Genomic DNA, 19,783 nt, shown 5'->3' on the forward strand with positions numbered 1-19,783 from the left:
CAATTCCTTAATTTTATCATACATTAATGATTTCGAATCATTTAGTCTTTTAAAAATTTTACCATCGTCTCGCAATGGTTACAAAACTGAAAATCTGTTTTTAAATCTTTTTTAGGAATTTCATAAAAACTCTTTTTTTGGAAAAATATTTTCATTAGCTATTTGTTTACCATAATTCTTTTGGGTATTTATTTATTTTCTGACTGGATAATCAATAAAGTAATTCGGACCAATATAACGGTTGGCTGATTCTAGAGATTCAGGAAGGGTTTTAAAACTTTTATAAAAAGAATTTTGTTCATTTTTAATTACTTCAACCACTCGGGTCCAGTGGTTGTAGATTCCTGTCACCTTCCCTTGGTAAACAACATAATATAATACAGTTTCTGAATCGACTTCATGTGCTGATTGGGAAGAAGGATTTATTTGACTGAAATAATAGGCCAAGACATTTAAGACTATGACTTTTTGATTGGAATCGTTTGATTGGACGTTCCATATTGAATTTAATAAGGTTTTTTGGGATTTTTCCAGATGAACAGGTCTTGAAGTCTTGAAACATTTTTCTGAGTTTTGTGGATAAACAGGGAGATTGATATCTCCAAAAGAAATTAATTCTGTGGGGATTTCTGTTGGGAATAATTAACTTTGCTTGATGATGCCATTTTCCTGTATAGATCAAATAAATTTGTTATAATTCTTTCATAATTCTTTTTATATCCATAAGTTTCTATTCTTTGTAGAGAAATATCATTTATAAATTTTTCTAGATGAAATTGTTTTTCCTTGAATTAGTACATTAATACTATTTTCATATATAGAATATGCTTTTATTAAATTAAGATTTCTTGTACGGGGTTTTTCTAAGAATTCAAATTCTAATTTCTTGTTATTAAATTTAAAAGAAATAGAATTATTATTTACTTTATATGGAGTAATTAATCCTATAAAAGGTATTCCTAAAATTACAGTATGTTGTATATCATTAACTAGAACAAATGTAGTTTTAATAAAAAAATCCATTGTTTAATATTGATGCTTTTGTTTTTGAATTAACATTTAATTTAGAATTGTTAGCAGCCGAAAGTGTTTCATTAGTTTTTTCTTGAAATTTTTTAGATATTATCCCTGATTTTATACAATTTAAATCAGCACCAGTATCAAAAAGCGCTATTGTATTAATTTTAAAATTTTTTGAAAATACCAGATTTATTTTTAGTATGTATTTTCTAGAGGTTATTTCTCTTAATACAAAAAGAAAGTCTTCTGGAATTTTCTCAAGGCTTTGAATGTTTTTAATTTCATTATCTTCAAATTCTTCGGTATTTTCAATATTAATAATATCTAATATTCCTTCGATTATTTCAGAATCTTGTTTTGTTTTTCTTTTAATTCTTTTAGTGCTAGTTTTATTTCTTTAATATTTTTTTGTAAATCTTGGATAGTTATCTCTTTATTTTTTATTTTATTTGTTTTTTCTAAAATATTGGTTAGGTCGTAAGTATTTTTAGAAGTATTTGGCAAAGTAGTATATTTTATTTCTGTTTTTTCTTCTTTATTTTCTTTGATAGATTTTAAAATTTTATCAAGATATTCTTTTGAATATTGGGGTCATTTATGTTTTTTAGAATATCAAGAAGAAATTGTTGATCTTTTGAAAGCATATTAATTTGTTTTTCAGATTCTTTACTAGATGTAATTAATTCATCTATTTGTAAAGATTCATTTTCATCTTTGGATTTAGAAGAAAATTTTTCAAATTCTGAACCACAAGACTCAGAAGAATCAATTAAAGATTAGAAATTTTGTTTAATATTTCTTCATTTAATTCTAATTCATTTAATTGTTTATTCAATCTACAATAATTTGCAGTATGTCCTTTTTTATGACATTTATAACATTCAATATCTTTAAATGATTTTTTAGGATATTGTTTGAAAATTTTAAATTTCTTATAAGGTTTCTTATAAAATTCTTTTTTTGATTTAGAATTTTTCTTATTGTATTTAAAATTTTATCTATATGGTTTTTCATAGGATTCACTACAGTTTCCTAGGCATTTAGAAGGAGAAGATTTATTAGGGTTTATATCGAATTGTTGACAGAAAGTTCCTAATTCTTGTTTTGTTCTTTTCATTTCCCATTTTAATTTTTTTTGTAATTTTAGATCTTGACATATTTTTAAACATTCTTATTGAGTTAGACTAATTTATTGACCATAAGTAAAATCATTATAAGGAATTATTTGTTTTCCACACGATTCCCTAATTTTATTTCTAGCCTTTTCTCCTAAAAGAGTTGGTAATCCAGGATTACCAACTCTTTTAGGGATTACCAACTCTTTTAGGAGAAAAGATTAGAAATAAATTAGAGTCTTCTCTAAGCATGACTCTGGTTAGAAAATATTTTTATACCATTGAAAATCACTTAATTTTTTACATTTAAGATTTGATAATAATTCAGCATTTTTATATTTTAAATGTGAAGGATTACCTATAAAGTGTAAAGAAATTGTTAGGATTAAAGTAGCTACAGATCTTCATCAGTTTTTATAGAATTTAAAATATCTTCTTGTTGTTGATTTGTAAGATAATAGTCCCACCAACCCTTAATTTGGCCAGAAAAACCAGCTATAAAGAGTTCGGCTATGGTCCTATCTTGTGTATTTGTTTGAGTTTTATAGGCATTTTCTGAATCATGATTTAAGGTATTTATTCTAAGATTAGAGGTTTGTGTTTCAGGAGCAGTTTGATCTATGGGTTGATTTGAACCACTGGCTGTTGTTGCCATTTTACTTAATTTATCTTGTATTATTTTTATAAATTCAAAATTATTCTCTTTGATATTTTTAACACTATTTTCAGTTATTTGATATGATTTAAAAATTGGGTTTTTGAGTTTACCATCTGTATTCGAGGTTTCTATTTTATTTGTGGGTTGTTTTTGTATTTGTTTTTCTATCCTATCTAATTGTTTTCCTATGATATTTAAATTTGTATTTGTGAAATTATTTTGTATTATGATGTTTTTTTATATTATTTTATCATTATCTTCTGGAATTTTTTATATGAATTGATTCAATTTGTTGATCTTGTACCAGTATTTTAATTCCTTGTAAATGATGATGATTAGATTAAATCTTTCTAGAATCAGTAATGGTTTCCCATTCTGGTGATTTATTTCTTATTGTAATAGGATTAACATAGTTTGAAAATGGGTATTCTAAGGAATTTTGAGAGGAGTATATTTCAAACCAATCGAAGAATAAAATGTGAATTCATATAAAAGTTGAATTTCGAATCTACAAACATGTTCTTGTGCTTTTTGATGACTTTAATTAATAACTTTATTTAATAATATCTTGATATTTAATTTGTTGATTTATTTTACTAATTTGATGTACTATAATCTCTCTTTTTCCTAGTTTTTGGGTTTATGTGTGGTTTTTATTTTAGCAGGAGCTTGATTAACGAACCGAGCTCGAGCTTTTCTCGAGTTTTGTAATTTTAATACAAACCGAGTTCGAGCATGATAATAGAAGTTCGAATCGAGCTCGAGCCTCAAACAATCTTAAACAAATCAAGCTCAATCATGATACTGTTTTGTTTGGTTTGGATCGTTTACATCTCTACTCGCGGCTAATGGGCTGCTCAGCTCCTAGATCATCCTTTTGTGAAGTGAATAGTACTCCCTCCAGTCAGGAGCGTCTCCTCTTGATTCCGGACGACAAATATGAGAAAGTGTTTTGGGATAATTAAAAAAATCATTCTCATTGTCCCGTTCATGACATAGCTCATGCTGCCCGAGCGGACTCCGGAATTCGGTACAGCGCCTTAAATTGTGTTGTAAAAGATCTGCCAGTCATAAGGAAAAATTTTGAGAGTTGGGGTTAAATTGTGTATTGTTCTCCATTTTCTGTTTGATGGTTATTTCCACAGAGTTCGTAATGGCTTAACAGTTGAAGAAATGCAAGTGAGCTCTTGGGGTTTAATTTACGAAGTTGTGATATGCAGTGGTTGACTTTACCCATACCTACTTATTAATTGAGAATAATTATTTTCACATAGTTATTGACTTTTGAGAATAAATATTTGACGTCATAAATGTCAAAACAAATGACTTTTGATCGACAATTTTTTCAACGGTTTCATAATTTGTCATAACTCTAATTGTTCTAGAGTCGTACATTTTGGTTTATTCGGGTTGCGGTTGAATTTCATTAATTAATATGACAACACATAACTAAAATATAAATCAACTTGTATCATGATACCTCTATTCAACATAAAAGTTTGATCGTGTTTAGATCATAGGATCTGAAACGAGTGAATTTCAAATTCGCTCAAATAAACATGTCGTTCCGAAGCAATTTCTTAAACTATATGCATAGAAAGTTTTATCAAGATAACCAACAGAATCCTCAAACACCGTTGCATTCCTTGTCGTTCAAACACGTGCTTTCATGATTCGAGAAGAAACCACGATAGGCTTTCTTGAATTACCGTCGACTTCTTTTGATCCGTGACACATAAATCCTGTATTTTCCCGCGTATAGAGTATCTATTACTTCGAATATGAAGCATTGAGCTACGTTTTCTCTAATTTATAACTCATGGAATGCACAAAATCGACGACTTTTTGAGAACAAAATTCCTCGTAAGGTCTCTTGTGAGACGATATATAGATCTTTATGAGTGATATAAGTCAATCTTATCAATATTTACAATAATAAGTAATTAATATTTTTGACATAAAAGATCTGTGAGACAGACCAACCCTACCCATATTTACAATAATAAGTAAGTAATAATTTTAAAATAAAAAATAATACTTTTTAATGGACGATCTAAAAAAATATACGTTTAAAAAAATTTGACTCATAAGACTGTCCCACGTATATTTTGAATTAGTTATTAATAAAATTTACTTGCGCAACAAAAAGTATATGAAAAAAATTAGTAGCAAAATAAATATAGTCTTTATTTAATTTAATACCCTGCCGACCAATAGTGGTAGGAAACTGAAAAAGCCGACACATAATAAATGGCCGGTGAGTGGGTCAATGTTCCATTTGTTAACTGGCAAATCAGAGCAACGGAAAATGGAGGGCGGTGCTCAGCCGGGGGACGCCGTGATGTCGGAGGCGCAGCCACCTCCTCCGACGCCGCCGATCGATCATATTCCGGCGACTCTGAGCCACGGAGGAAGATTTATCCAATACAACATCTTCGGCAACATCTTCGAGGTCACATCCAAGTATAAACCCCCAATCATGCCCATCGGTAAAGGCGCATACGGCATCGTCTGGTATGAAGATTTCTATCTTTTTGCATTTCTGTGTTTTTTCAATGTCTTTAATTACTGATTTCTGTTGTCAGTGTGCGCTAATTGACTTGATTTTTGCTGAAAAGCTCGGCATTGAATTCGGAGACTAATGAGCATGTGGCGATAAAGAAGGTGGCTAATGCCTTCGACAATAAAATTGATGGGAAGAGGACGCTGCGTGAGATAAAGCTGCTTCGTCATATGGATCATGAAAACGTTAGTAGATTAATACTTGTGTGCTGATTGTATATTTATTCTTGTGGGCATGACAGAGGCAGCTTAGCCCGGTTAATTAAGAAAATTCATTGAGTTTAAGTGATGTCTTCGATAGACTATAGTAATGTGTGCAATTTTTATATTTTGCGGGGTAGTTAATCTTTTATCAATTAATAGAATCGAACAACTCGAAGAAACTACATTTCGTTTATTAAGAACAAACCTGACTTTTTGTGTTATTTTATGATGGTTTTTTTTATATAGCCGTGTTAAAAAAAAAATTGATCGGTGGAGCATTTCCATGTTTATTTTTGTCATGTCGATTAAACTTTGATTGCTTTATTTTCAGTCATGATATGCTTGACTTGGTTGATTTTGATGACTCCTGGGGAAAAATTGTGATCAGTGGAGCATTTCCATGTTTATTTTTGTTATGTCGATTAAACATTGTTTGCTTTATTTTCAGTCATGCTATGCTTGAGTTGGTTGATTTGAGGACTCGTGGGGCTTGTTCTTAGTTGTGTTTTTTAGCTTTGAAATTCTTAAGAATGTAATAGATGCATTGAATCAATGAATCTATATAGACAAAGAAACCTTTCAGAAATTATTAATGTTTCTCATTTGGATGATTTATAATTTCGATTTAGTAAAGCATTTGGTTCTTAGTTTATTGGAAAAAAATCTTGCTGATTTGCTTTGTCAGAGGATAGTAATTTTTGAGGAGAAAGGTTCTATTCTTGGCTTCGTAAAGGAAAAGATATTATTTTGTTTACTCTCCTAAAGTTAATTCAAGCAAATTAAAATTTGATTGTCAATCAATCAAGAATTATAGATTAAAAGGAAATCATTTTTGGATAAAATTAGTATGCGAGTCGTGGTCTTAAGGTTTCATGTGTGAATTTGCAGCTTGGTGCGGACAGCCTTTGGCCAAACCTAAGTATAGTAGAGACCTATAGATCTTTTGAGGAAATGAGATGGAACGACACCAAATCGCCAGGATATCTTGGAATTTTCTTGAAAAAAATATCTTTTAACTTTTTATCCAATGTTGGATGTGTAATTTTGGCACTTTAACTATTAACTATGTACACGGTACACCTATAACGGAACACTGTTTTGAAAGATAAATGTGCTTTCTCATGCTGTGCAGCAGCCTGTCAATTTGACCTGGAAAACTCTAGTCATCATGGAACACATGAGCATTAGAAAGTGACTTTCAGGTGGAGAACGTCATTTCCTACTCTGAAACAGCTTGTTAAGATCTTACTTTTCTAGTCATTTTGATAATCGCTAAGGCAGTTCTGCAATTTTCTCATTTCTCTATTTTTGGCTCCTGGCCTATGTTGTTAGCACAGAGCATTTCACTCTCATATATGATCATAGTATTATACCCAACATCAAGTGTGTTTAATTACTAAATTCAGATCTTCCGCTACTTTATTAACTAAGCAGAATAAGTGACTTTTGTGGTGCAAAAACAAACACATTGGCGTTCTGGCGTTCTTTTCATTAATAATTTAGTACATTTAGTCGGCCTTGATGCATTCTATTTTTGCAGGTGGTTGCTATCAGAGATATAATTCCACCCTCTCAAAGGGAGTCATTTAACGATGTGTACATTGCGTATGAACTTATGGACACCGATCTCCATCAAATTATCCGTTCTAATCAAGGGTTGTCAGAGGAGCATTGCCAGGTTCTTGTAGTGTTAAATTTGAAATGTACATTAAATTAAGGCTTTGCATCTAGGCTTTATGGCGTGCACCCCCAAGATTCTTGGCAAAAAAAAAAGAGTTACATCCTTCTGTAGAGAAAGAAATGGCAAGGGTCATGTGAAGAAGTTGGAAAAAGAGTAGTCGGATGAGGAGGAGAAAGTTTGGTATTTTACTGATAGTTTGGTAGCTATCACCACAGCAAAAGGAAGTCTGTAAACTTGGAAGTTTCATGTGTTGATCAAATATCGAACAAGTTGAGCTAAGTCCTTTCATAACTTTTCTTCCGTTCATCATCATCCTAGCACATTCTCGCTAGTTGCGGGGTTGGCTACATGGATATTACTTTTCCAAACTAAGTGATTTTCACACACACATGTCATCTCTTAAACCAAGATCTCAGATATCCTCCTTAACCACTTTTATCCAAGTTTTCAATGATCTACCTTTCCTTCTGTTCTTTCTATTAACCTTTCAATCTAAGATATGTTGAATACTCGGATTGAGTCCGTGTTTGATCTGCTCTTCACATGAGCAAACAATATTAGACGTCTCTCCCTAATCTTATTATCTATGGGGCCTACACCTAAAGAGCTGATAATCATTTCATTCCTAATTCTATCTTTGCACGTTTTGCCATACATCCATCTTAACATACGCATATCTGTTATTGCCTTCTTATGCATATGTAGTTCTGTATGACCCAACACTCCGAGCCACAAAGCATAGCTGGTTGAACAATAATATTGTAACATTTTTATTTCAATCTCGCGGGCATCCTTCTATCGTGTAAGGCTCCTGATATCATCCTCCATTTCATCCACCTTGCTTTAATCCTAATCCTAAATAATGAAAAACTTCACTTTCTAGGACTTCTCGACCGTCAATCTCAATTGGGCTACCTATCCGTCTAGATTCAAGACCAAAGTTACAAGCTAAATATTCCATTTCTGAGCAACTAATCCTAAAACCTTTACTCTCAAGAGCTTCACGCCATCTATCTAATTTTTTATTTACATCTTTAATTTCGTCTATCAGGACAATATCATCTGCGAATAACATATACCAAGGTACCTCATCCTGAATATGTCCCGTCAGCTCATCCATAACCAAAGCAAAGAGGTAAGGGCTTAAAATCGATCCTTGATGAAGTTCTATTACCACATGAAATTCACATGACATCCCTCTATGTAGACCTCGCACTAGTTATGGCACCTTCATACATATCTTTAATGATTTGATGTAGCATTGAAGCACATGCTTCCTTCTAAATATCCACAAGATTAATTCTTAGGCACTCTATCATAGGCTTTCTCTAAGTCGATAAATACCATATGCAGGCTCTTCTGTTATTCTCTGTATTTTCTATCATTTGTCTAATCAAGAAAATAACTTCCATTGTTGACCTACCTGGCATAAAACCAAATTGGTTCTCTGATACAGTAGTGATACTCCAAAGTCTCCGCTCTATCACTCGCTCCCATACCAACATCATATGACTCATAAGCTTAATCCCTTTGAGTAGTCCTGTATATCTCCTTTATTCTTATAAATTAGTATTATAATACTATGTCTCCAAGTTTCTGACTATTTCCTTATATCTAAAATCCTATTAAAGAGACTAGTCAACCATTGGATCCCAACTTCCTCAAGACATTTCCATACCTCAATTGGTATCTCATCCGTTCCAATTGCCTTCCACGGTATCATCCTCTTCAGTGCTTCTGTTACTTCCTTAGCACTAGTTCTACGATGGAACACTAGATGTCTTACTTTTCTGCTTCTCATGTTTATATAGTTCATACGATCCTTGGTCTCTAGCTCAGTTCTTGAACTTTCTTTTCATTTCTCTAATGGCTTGTTGTACCACATTGTTCCACCACTATCTCTCCTTGTCGTGTTGTCCCTTCCCTTTAGCCTCACCAAGTACTTACCTCGCCCCACTCCTTATATGGTTAGCCATGAGTTCAAATAACTCAGAGGTATCGATCTTATATAACTCAAAGGTATCGATCTTATCCTGACGTCTTACAAAACTCCGGTCCCATCCCCGAAAAAAATGAAACCAAATAACCCCTAAATATTTCGCTTGAATAGATTTAACGTTTTCTTCAAGTAGATTTTATTCCATCTTTTGCCTTGTTCTTTAACATTTAATAAATACAACACACCTCTACTTTAGTATTAGAAAAAAATTTATGTTGTTTGTTAATATTTTTGATGTAAACTGGTTATATTCGTGTTTTGGTGCAGTATTTCTTGTATCAAATCCTCCGTGGGTTGAAATACATTCATTCAGCAAATGTTCTGCACAGGGATTTGAAGCCTAGCAATCTTCTCCTGAATGCAAATTGTGACCTGAAGATATGTGATTTTGGACTGGCACGTGTCACATCCGAAACAGATTTTATGACTGAATATGTTGTGACAAGGTGGTATCGGCCTCCTGAACTTTTGCTAAACTCGTCTGATTATACTGCAGCTATTGATGTATGGTCGGTGGGCTGCATTTTCGTGGAATTAATGGATCGTAAGCCCTTATTTCCTGGTAGAGATCACGTTCATCAGTTACGGCTACTTTTGGAGGTATCTATTCTTTCAGAAATTCCATTTGTATATCAAAGTTTTGTGTGAGATTATCAGATTTTTTTATTGCCTTGGACATGTGTTTGACTATGTTTATTCAGTTTTACCCTTTAGAATTCATTGTATTGTTATTGCTATTGAATACATAATAACAGAATCTCAGGAAATTGTGTTCCTTTCTTTGTACTTGTGAATATAGACTTTATTGAGCCAGAATTTCTCATTCTTCCGATTCAAGAATCTCTAGTATAAGAGATGATTACATGATACTTTCATTTAAGAAAATACGGGCAGCATAAGCTTTTGTACTCGATGCATCATGCAGCTTCCAAAATCCCCGTTGAATTGGATTTTGTTTCGACTAGCAGATACTTTCATGTGAGTTGAATATATGGTTATCTGATATTGGGAATAGCTTGTCATGTCCGCGACGTGACATACATTAATCAGAATTAGTAATTATATGGTTCCTTGTATCTATTGTACTCGATGCATCATGTAGATTCCAAAAACCTAGTTGAATTGGATGGTTTTGACTAGCAAATAATTTTGTATGAGTTGAAATACTTGGTAATCTGATATCATGAATGGCTTGTTGGCGATGTGATTTTCATTAAAAGGAACTAGTTTTGGACATTATATGGTTCCTTTACGAAAGGAACATTATCTGTGTATATATACCTTAAAAATAAATAGAAAATAATATACTGCTCATTACATTTGGAGCATGCATGAAATTATTTTGCTGTCCACGCTGTCTTGACTAAGGTAATGCTTATGCAATTGACTGTTTCCCTTAAAAACTTTGGCTGATGTATGTAATTTATACCGACTCGTAGAACCATGCTTGCTCATGAATACGATTCCTCTTGCTTTGCAGTTGATCGGTACCCCATCAGAATCTGATATGGGGTGTCTGAATGAAAATGCTAAAAGATACATCCAGCAACTCCCTCCTTATCATCGTCAATCATTTACCGAAAAGTTTTCTCATGTCCACCCTCTCGCTATCGATCTTGTTGAGAAGATGCTGACATTCGATCCTAGACAAAGGATTACAGGTAAGAAACTTTGTCCTACCTTGTTTGATTCATTCAATTCAAACTGTTCTTATATCTTAGAAATTTGCATGCTTGTAATATGTTCACATCAGTTGAAGATGCATTGGCGCATCCATATCTGAACTCATTGCATGATATAAGTGATGAGCCTATTTGCACGACACCTTTTACCTTCGACTTTGAGCAGCATGCTCTGACCGAGGAACAGATGAAGGAGCTGATTTACATGGAGGCGCTTGCATTCAATCCCGAATATCAGCGTGTGTGAATAGTTGTCATTCGGTACTAAATTACTGTATTTTGTCAAGTTTCAACTGTTTTATTTGATCTTTGATGGATCCATGTATATATCTATTGAACAAAAACTTGGATGGATTCGATTTTAGAATACATCCGGTGAGTTATGATTTGGTTGTTCTGGAATTATTTCATTTGTTCTTAATTTTGTGCAAGCTTTCTACGCTCAAAGGTTCAGGTTGATGGGTTTTTGTGGAAGTGAAACGTAGTTTTTGTTTAAATATAAGAAACATGTGATCGTATAATTATTTCAAAGGCAGATTAAACTGTCTCGATTTATGTGTGAGTGATTAGATAAATCAAATAGTGTTTTTTTTAAATATATAAAGAACATAGTTGACAGTAAATATGTAATTCAAAATTCCTATAACATAAAATGTAATAAAATGTCATTTCTTTCAACTATATCTAAATGTTTTAACCTACAAAAAATTCCAATAATTATGCTACCATGGCAAAGACAGAAACAACTTACTCGTACGAATCAAAGAACAATAAATCTTTGGAAAAGTTATGAATAATAAAAATTCTATTCCACATAACTAAATATGAGAATAGAACATTCGAAGCATATGAACCAATGCTCTACCATTATTGAAGCACACAAGACAAGCTTGACAATGACCACCACCATGCAACATATTCCCCAACTATATAACTCCATGATAGTTCTTCCTACAAGAACTCACCTCAAACTCAACCTCATTTCTCTATGGCTCACTCCATGCTCACCGAAATCGAGTCACTAACGCACGCCTTAAGGCTCTTAGAAGCCTTCCATGCCTTCGACTCAGATAACGACGGTTCAATCGACGCTCAAGAGCTAAACGGGATCATGGGATCACTTGGGTACAACCTAAGTGGACAAGATATCAATGACATGATGCAGAAGGGAGACACAAACAAAGATGGGCTACTGAATATATCGGAGTTTCTTGATTTGAACGTGCAAAACTTGGGTTTTGGCGATTTCGGAAGCGCGCTGAAAAGTGGTTTGCAAGAACTGAAGTTGAAAGAGGATGATTTGGTGTCAGGGGAAGAGCTGTGTGAAGTCATAGAGAATGTGGGGATTGAATTGTCTTTGGATGATTGTGAAGATATTGTGGCATCAATAGGTGGAGATGGGCATGGGACAATAAGTTTTCAAGATTTGGAATTGATTGTGAATGCACTTGTTTGAAATTTACCAGTGGCTTTTTTAATTTACATGTAATGTAAAATAAGTACAAATAATCCAGTCTGTGGTTGGTGTTGTCCTCTTTTAATTAATATCTTATGAAAAACAACATTTGATTAACTTCTATAATTTTTTTAATTAAATTTCATGTATTTTATTTCTTTTATCTTTGGCTCTTTATGGAAAATAATAAAATACAATACACTTACTTTTTTTGCATTCCTTTTCACTCCATGGAGGCACCTGTACCAATCTCCTACACACATCAATACTTGTATTGTCTCTGAAGCTAATGATGCCCGGTAAGCTTTTTCATATAATTAATGTTCATAGAGGCGATTTACATTGGAGTTATAATATGTCAAGTATAACATATTTCAAATAACTATGATTTTTTACAAAATGAAAATTTTCAAATACGTTGTGCAATTACGAGTTTCTATATTAATAATACGATAAAATATCGTTTATATATGATCATGATAAAAGTAGAAGACGTGGTTAATTTTTGTTTATCTCGGGATCAAACTTCATGGTTATGAGATATATTTTTCAAGTTTATCTTGTGTGTGAAGATATTAATGGTACGTAGAGCATTGATTCTTTCCTTGGATCTTTATCCTTTATTTTCCTCTCTTTATAAGGAAGCATCGATTCTATTCTTTTATTCCTTTTCTTTATTAAAGAAATAGAGTATTGATTCTTATGCATGTTATTATTTTCTCAACTTTAATTAGTGGGAATCGAATCTTGAATATTGCAGGTGTTTTCTCGAAGAATTTTCGTTATCTGAACAACGGATTTTTATGTCTATATATAGATATCCGTGCATGAAAGCTCTTCCATCTCAAACCATGGCTCAGTCCTACAACAAACAAATCAAGCCGTTCAAGCATGCCTTAAGTCTCAGCAAAGAATTCCATGCTGCCGATTCCGACCAGAATGGATTGATCAATGCTCAAGAACTTGAAAAAATCAGAGGATTACCTCTGACGAAAGTGGCGAATATCAGGGCCACGTTGCGCAGAAACGGGGAACTAAGCATCTCAAAGTTTCTTGATCTGTGCGTTGACAAATTCGGGCCTAGTGATGAATTCGGAAAAGCACTTAAAAGTGCTATAACGCGTATGAACTCGGGAAGGGATGCTTTGACAGGGGAAGATCTGCGTAACGCTATGGTCGGAGAAGGGATTCAGTTCTCTCCCTCTGATTCTGAAGAACTCGTGGCATCAATTACTGATTTTGGGACTCAAGCTGTTATAAGTTTCCAGGATTTGGAACTTGTGGTGAATGCCCTTGTTTGATGCAAAATCTGCTTGCATTTTATCTATAATATATACTATATAAAAGTGATGTAATGATGAGAAATAAGAACTTTATTTTGGTATATGTTATTCTGTCTTTTGTAATGCGTTTGATGGCATTGGAGAATTTGAATTTGTTTAGTAAGTATGTCTTTTGTGAAATAGTCTCATGAATCTTTATCTGTCAGACATATCAACTCTACCGATATTCTCAATAAAAAATAATACTTTTAGCATAAAAAATAATACTTTTTCATGGATAACCCAAATAAGAGACACGTCTTATAAAATACGATCCGTGAGACACCTTGTTTAGCTATACTCATAATACTCATACGGATGGTACTTGAAACACAATGTTTTTTTATACATGTTAAAACAAATTTGGTTTAAATTAGGGAAAGTTAATTCAAAGATTAATCTACTCGAGCCTAGCTAGGAATTTCATTCTTTTTTTTTCTATGTAGTTTTCATTAAATCTATAAGCAAGATCAAATTTTAAAAATAATACAATCAATGGAAAATTTTAAATTTCCATATATTACATTTCATTTTAAATTGTCAATTATTGTTTTTGGCAAGATTTTTAAAAAAGAAAAAGGGGGGAAAAAAGATCACGTTTGAATGAGCTCGGGCCATCATAAAAGCCAATTGGGCTTTAGGAACACAAAGTGGCCCATATTATTCAATTTTGGTTGACTCGAATAGCTACATGCTTATTTGATCGTAAAAAATCACCTGTTACACTTGTACTCCACGTTATGCTATACTTTGCTCAAACAAACTTCGTTTATAAAAATTATTAAAAAGTGAATGCACTAAACACCATACATAAATACAATAAAATAAATCACATATAAAACATTTGATTCATCTATTTTCTTAATTTAAAAACTCATCAACATATTGTTTTAATAATATATCATACTTGAAATACAATTTATTATCGATTTCTTTAAAATAATAGATGAATCCAATGCTTAATTAATGATAAATGATATTTTGTCCATACATGGTATTTAGTACGTTTAATTTTTAATATTTTTTACAAACGAAGTTTTTTTTTCAAATAAACTTGTTTGAACAAAATATAACACTGTTTAGAGCACTAAGTACAACAGGGGATTTCGTCCCCGTACTAGTAAGCCCAAACACTATTCCCTTTTTCACTGCGGCTATATATTTATATATAAGATGAATTATCCTTTTGGCTTTTGTTTATATGTAACACGTAAATTTTTTATTTTTTTTCCATAGTTTGATTAATAATTAATAAATGAATAAAAATACGTACCAAAAATTTAAAGTATTTTTATTAAAAACAAAACAAGTACGTGTTGGTTGGAAAAATCTAAAACTATATTTAGATTGAGATATTTGATCTGTACCTGACAGTTGATATCAAATGACTACATGAAACAAAGATTTGCAATTCATTGATATGAAAAAAGAATACAACTAAAAACTGAAACTAAAAAAAAAATAAATCAAAATTCACAAATTTAAAGTTCACCCAACAAGACGAATGATTTGTATTGAGGATTGAAAATCCTTTAGATTGAAAATGATATTCATGAGCAGAATTTTATTTGTTTTATGTATGTTGTTCTTAAACTAGATAAATATATATGATGATATGGTAAAAATATTATCAAATTTTTAAATATATTTTTCAGATATTACTGAATATTACTTGGATATGCACAAATCTAGTTTCCATGTATAATAAAATTCCATTTTAACTAAGAACTTCTAACCCTAATCAAGGTACTTCTTTTATGTAGAATTATCTATGTTAGTCTTGTATTTTCTCTCTCAAATATTATATTGATTTGAATGTCGGAGTGGTTTCGCCTCCAAACAGAGTCATCTCACCTGTTTTCTTTGATACATGGTTATGTTTTTGGCGGTTCAATTCGATTCCATTGAAAAAATCAGTTAGTGATAATCGGTTCAAGATATTTTAATGAGTGTGATTTTTTTTTATCGCATCAATGGTTATGTATGTGAAAAACGAAATATAAACTCGTGGTTTTTTTTTCTATCCAGTTGAATTAAGTAGGAAAACAAAAAATACAATGTCCCCTACAAAATCTTTGGTGAAGGAACCAAAACATTCCACTATGTTGTCATGCCTTTATTTTATTTTATCAAGAACTCTGCCGTTGTGCTATGTATATGTCTCCCTTCCGCCAAGTGCACGCCTCGAAAATTTAAAGGTCCACGCGAATCACATGCATGCAATTATTAAATTCTCTTGTATTTTAATTAATTGTTTTAATTGCATAAATTAATTATGTTGTGCATATTTGCATGTTTAAAATATATTCTTCTACATGGTTGCATTAAAATGTATTTTCTTAAAGGATATTCAAGTTGCGATCGTGGAACGGAGACCGAGGGCTGAAAAATAGAAAAATATTTTTATTGGTTAATTGTTTTTAATTATTTAAATTAAGGGTGATGATTTTTATTATTTTTGAAAATAAGGGTTTTGAGGTGATTTTATACGCGGTGACGTAATTTTTATCGGTGTTGGATTTTCAACAAAAATACGAACGTTTTGGCAACCCGGCTAATAAATTCACAAACTTATTTAAACAAAATTATTGTTAATATTTTAATTAAACACTAATGGACTTATAATCGTGCGTTTAAAACGCAAAGGCACGCCATACATCTCCTTTTCTCATCTATCACATCATAATATCGTTTTAAAAGTTGCTTTGTTTATTTTCGGATTTATTGTACATACATGTGTTAAAGTCATGAATTTTGTTGCAAATCTTGTTCTTCACGTGTCAAGGGCTGCCATGATGTTAGGGATTGAACAAAGGATGTTTTCATGATTTTAAGAGTCCTAGGAATGCACCTAACTCACGACAATCACATAAGAATTAAGCAAACAAAAGCTGGAAACACTTTGATGTCAAGGGTGATGAGGGGCTCGGCTTTTTGAGTGGAGTGGCTGGGCTAGGGTTTGGTTGGGTCCAGGGCGTGGCTATAGTCCGTGAGGGGTCAGGGGAAGAGTCCTAGCCATGCTAGGACTCGATAACCAGGGGCTGGGAGGAGTCCTTGCCAACAAGGACTCCACCCGAGAGCATCTATGGGGCAGCGCAGGTTGTTGCTATTGTGCAGGAAGAAAGAGGCTCGGCCTGAGGGCTTGGGCTGGGCTAGGTCAAGTGGTTAGGGTCCTAGGAGGGTGCTTGAGGGGTTGGTTCAAGGTTGGCTCGGTGGTTGGGACCCTAGCAGCAAAAACGTGGGAATAGAGAGTGTAGCAGCAAGGGAACGCGCAGGGTTGTTCTTCTAATCCAGGAGGCTTGTGCGCGGGTTATAGGGTCAGGGTTGGTCCAGGCTGGGTCCAGGGAAGGTTAGGGTCATGAGGGGTCAGGTGGTTAAGGGCTGGAGGTGTCCTAGTTGGCTAGGAGTCTTGGGGAAGGGAAGGGAAGGGAGTCACGCACACACAGGGGCAGAACTTGGGTTGGTTTCCAGGAGTGATGGTGCGACCTAGGAGCTAGTTCTATGGGCTGGGCTTGGTCATAGGTGGGTTGGCTAGGGTTTGGTTAGGGGTGGCTCGGGCGTGGCTCGAGTAAATCGGGAGATGGCTCGGGTGGTTCATTAATGTGTCAATTTCGAATTTTAAAAGATAAAAAAATTGAATCCATGGGTCCACGGGGCCGGCTCATGACTTGGAAGGGTAGAATAAATCATAAAAATGATATGTTTAAAATTTGGGATCAAAATAACGAGTTTTGGATTTATTCGGGATTTAATCGCCGCACGAAACGTTTATTAACGAGTTAATTGAAACGCCTAGTTTAAGCTTTATAAAATTATGAAAAATTATATTTAAGCTTAAATAATTATTAAAGGTCTAAGTTTGTAATTTAGGAATTTTATATTAAATTTTGGGATTTTTCGGGATTAAAACACCGTCAAAACAATTAATTAAAGATAAATAAAAAAATCTAATATTTAAGTTAAATAAAATTATGGAAAAATTAAGTTAGACTTAAAAATTTATTTGGGATATGTTAGAGTCAATGAATTCAAGAAAAAGTCATAATTGAGGAATTTTACGTCTAGGGATAAAATGGTCTTTTTACACCTAAAAATTAGTAAACGTCATGACAGTGCTCTAAATGCTGTTTTTATGATATTGATTATGTTCAAATGCTTATAAATGTTCATGATTAAATTATGATTTTTAAATGTCTATGGGATTTTTATGATTTAAGGAAGACATTTAAAAGACATGTTGCATGCTTGGTTTCAAAAACAAAATTATATGTTATGCTTGATTTTTATAAAGTAATGAGAATGTAAACGTTGAAGGAGGTGAAGTAATTGTGACTATTATGTGTTTACATTGGAGATATCGTGAGGGTTATGGTCCCAGTGGGAGCCCGACGATTGTATTTCCATTGTTACCATAGAGGATATGAGGTAACTGTAAGACTTAGAATATTGTGAGGGGAAAAGGCCCCAGAGAGAGCCCATTTATGGGAAAAGGCCCCAGAGGGAGTCCCGAAAATCGTATTCTATTCGAAAGAGGATATGCCAGGACCTAGTTGACCGGTGAGAGTGTTGCTGGTGTCGCCCGCCGCCCAGTACTGCGGTTTCATGTAGATGGATCCATCGACTTTTGAGGTTTGAGAAAAGTCACAATTAACGATATGAATTCAACAAAGGAAAAAGAAAAGGGAAATGTTTATGATCATGAAAAAGGTTTTATGTTATGTCATGTTGAGGAAAAAGGAAAAAGTTAAGGTTTATTTATGCATGTCATTAAATGTTATTTTTACGTAAAAATATTTTCACTGTTGCATGTGGTTTTATACGTATTATTTGTTATAAAGATTATTGTGTGTTGAGTCTTTGGACTTATTAGGTGTGATGGATGCAGGTGAGTTTGAGGGAGGATTTGACGGATGATTTTGCTGGACTGTCGGTTCACACAACCCGAGGACCAGCGCTTCTATTTTTTCCGCATTTACGATTTATGATTCATGATTTACGTCAAAGATTTTAAGACTATTTATTTATGCTTTTGAGAGATTTTTGAGAGGTTTAGTATGAGCTATACTTTTCAAATTTATTACTTTTTAGGTTTGGTAAAACATGCGATGATTTCATTTTTATGACTATTTCACTTCATTTTAAAAATACTAGTTGGTTGATGTTTTATTTAAGGGGTAAAATATTTTATACATGTGGGATATGTATATGGCCGAAAATTGAGTGTTTAAAAAATTTTTTTTTCTAGTACTTTTAAAGCAATAAAAAGGGCATACATTTCAACACCGCTCCTTAACAATTCACTGTTAGAGTTTTTCAACAAAATCATGTTTTTACACATCTAAGAACATGATAAACAATCTTTGGAAGTGGATCGAGCGTTACCTCCGATCATCAAATAATTTGTAAGTTTTTGGTTTCCTTTGATTGAAGTCTTCTAAACACTCCAACTCTCTGTAGATGATGTATTTTTGTTCTTATTTGTTGTGTGCTTAGGGACCTCAATCACTGCTATTTATAAGAATTTTTCATGCCATCAACGAGTTGATCGGGAGCTCGATGGTCAAAAGAAGAGGTGCATGCATATCTCAATTTTCTAAAGTTGAGGCTACGCATGTACAATTTGTCAAAAATTGAGACTTATGATCGTCGTCATTTCCTACATGTTTATTCTTCTTTTTATATGAGCCATTTTTTTATATTCTCCCACTTGGCCCATACATATCTCATTTACCATATGAAAAACAAAACACATGAATCATGGCGATATGTGTTCAAAAAGCGAGTATTATCTTTTTTTAATAAAAAGCGAGTATTATCTTTCATGTATTACAATGCATTATGTATCTCAATATGTATAATTTAATAAATAAACCTTATGTTTATTTGAGATCCAAATTTATTGATATTTCTAAAATCAATGAATGTGTGCACCACAAATATGTGAAAATATCACATCAAAGTTTCATTAATTTGTTTTTACAATAAAATTACATGAAGGAATTAAGTCTCATTCTTTCTGTATGATATTTAATTTTCAACAGTGGCATGTTCTTTTTTCAGTGCTAATGTGCTCGATAATTAATT

At 32.9% G+C, this 19,783-nt stretch overlaps 2 protein-coding genes and 2 long non-coding RNA genes across 4 annotated transcripts; 3 read left to right on the plus strand and 1 right to left on the minus strand.

Annotated features, from left to right (window-relative positions):
- The first annotated feature begins 5,033 nt into the window (after window positions 1-5,033).
- Window positions 5,034-11,345, plus strand: LOC142522431 (mitogen-activated protein kinase homolog MMK1-like). Its single transcript, XM_075625815.1, has 6 exons — window positions 5,034-5,307; window positions 5,412-5,541; window positions 7,100-7,237; window positions 9,507-9,839; window positions 10,720-10,900; window positions 10,993-11,345. Exons 1-6 carry the CDS (start codon window positions 5,063-5,065, stop codon window positions 11,166-11,168), a joined length of 1,203 nt encoding a protein of 400 aa, XP_075481930.1. The 5' UTR covers window positions 5,034-5,062; the 3' UTR covers window positions 11,169-11,345.
- Window positions 5,830-7,093, minus strand: LOC142522432 (uncharacterized). Its single transcript, XR_012814476.1, has 2 exons — window positions 6,957-7,093; window positions 5,830-6,447 (listed from the first exon to the last, which is right to left on the minus strand). It is a non-coding gene; the product is annotated as an uncharacterized LOC142522432 (long non-coding RNA).
- Window positions 11,346-11,909: 564 nt separating the features above from the next.
- LOC142521823 (putative calcium-binding protein CML29) lies at window positions 11,910-12,377 on the plus strand. The gene has a single exon (XM_075624999.1). It carries the CDS (start codon window positions 11,910-11,912, stop codon window positions 12,375-12,377), a length of 468 nt encoding a protein of 155 aa, XP_075481114.1.
- LOC142522534 (uncharacterized) lies at window positions 12,376-13,763 on the plus strand. The gene is made up of 2 exons (XR_012814486.1): window positions 12,376-12,676; window positions 13,138-13,763. It is a non-coding gene; the product is annotated as an uncharacterized LOC142522534 (long non-coding RNA).
- Window positions 13,764-19,783: the final 6,020 nt, after the last annotated feature.

This window comes from Primulina tabacum, chromosome 13 (assembly GCF_025594145.1).
Source record: "Primulina tabacum isolate GXHZ01 chromosome 13, ASM2559414v2, whole genome shotgun sequence".
Taxonomy (NCBI): domain Eukaryota; kingdom Viridiplantae; phylum Streptophyta; class Magnoliopsida; order Lamiales; family Gesneriaceae; genus Primulina; species Primulina tabacum.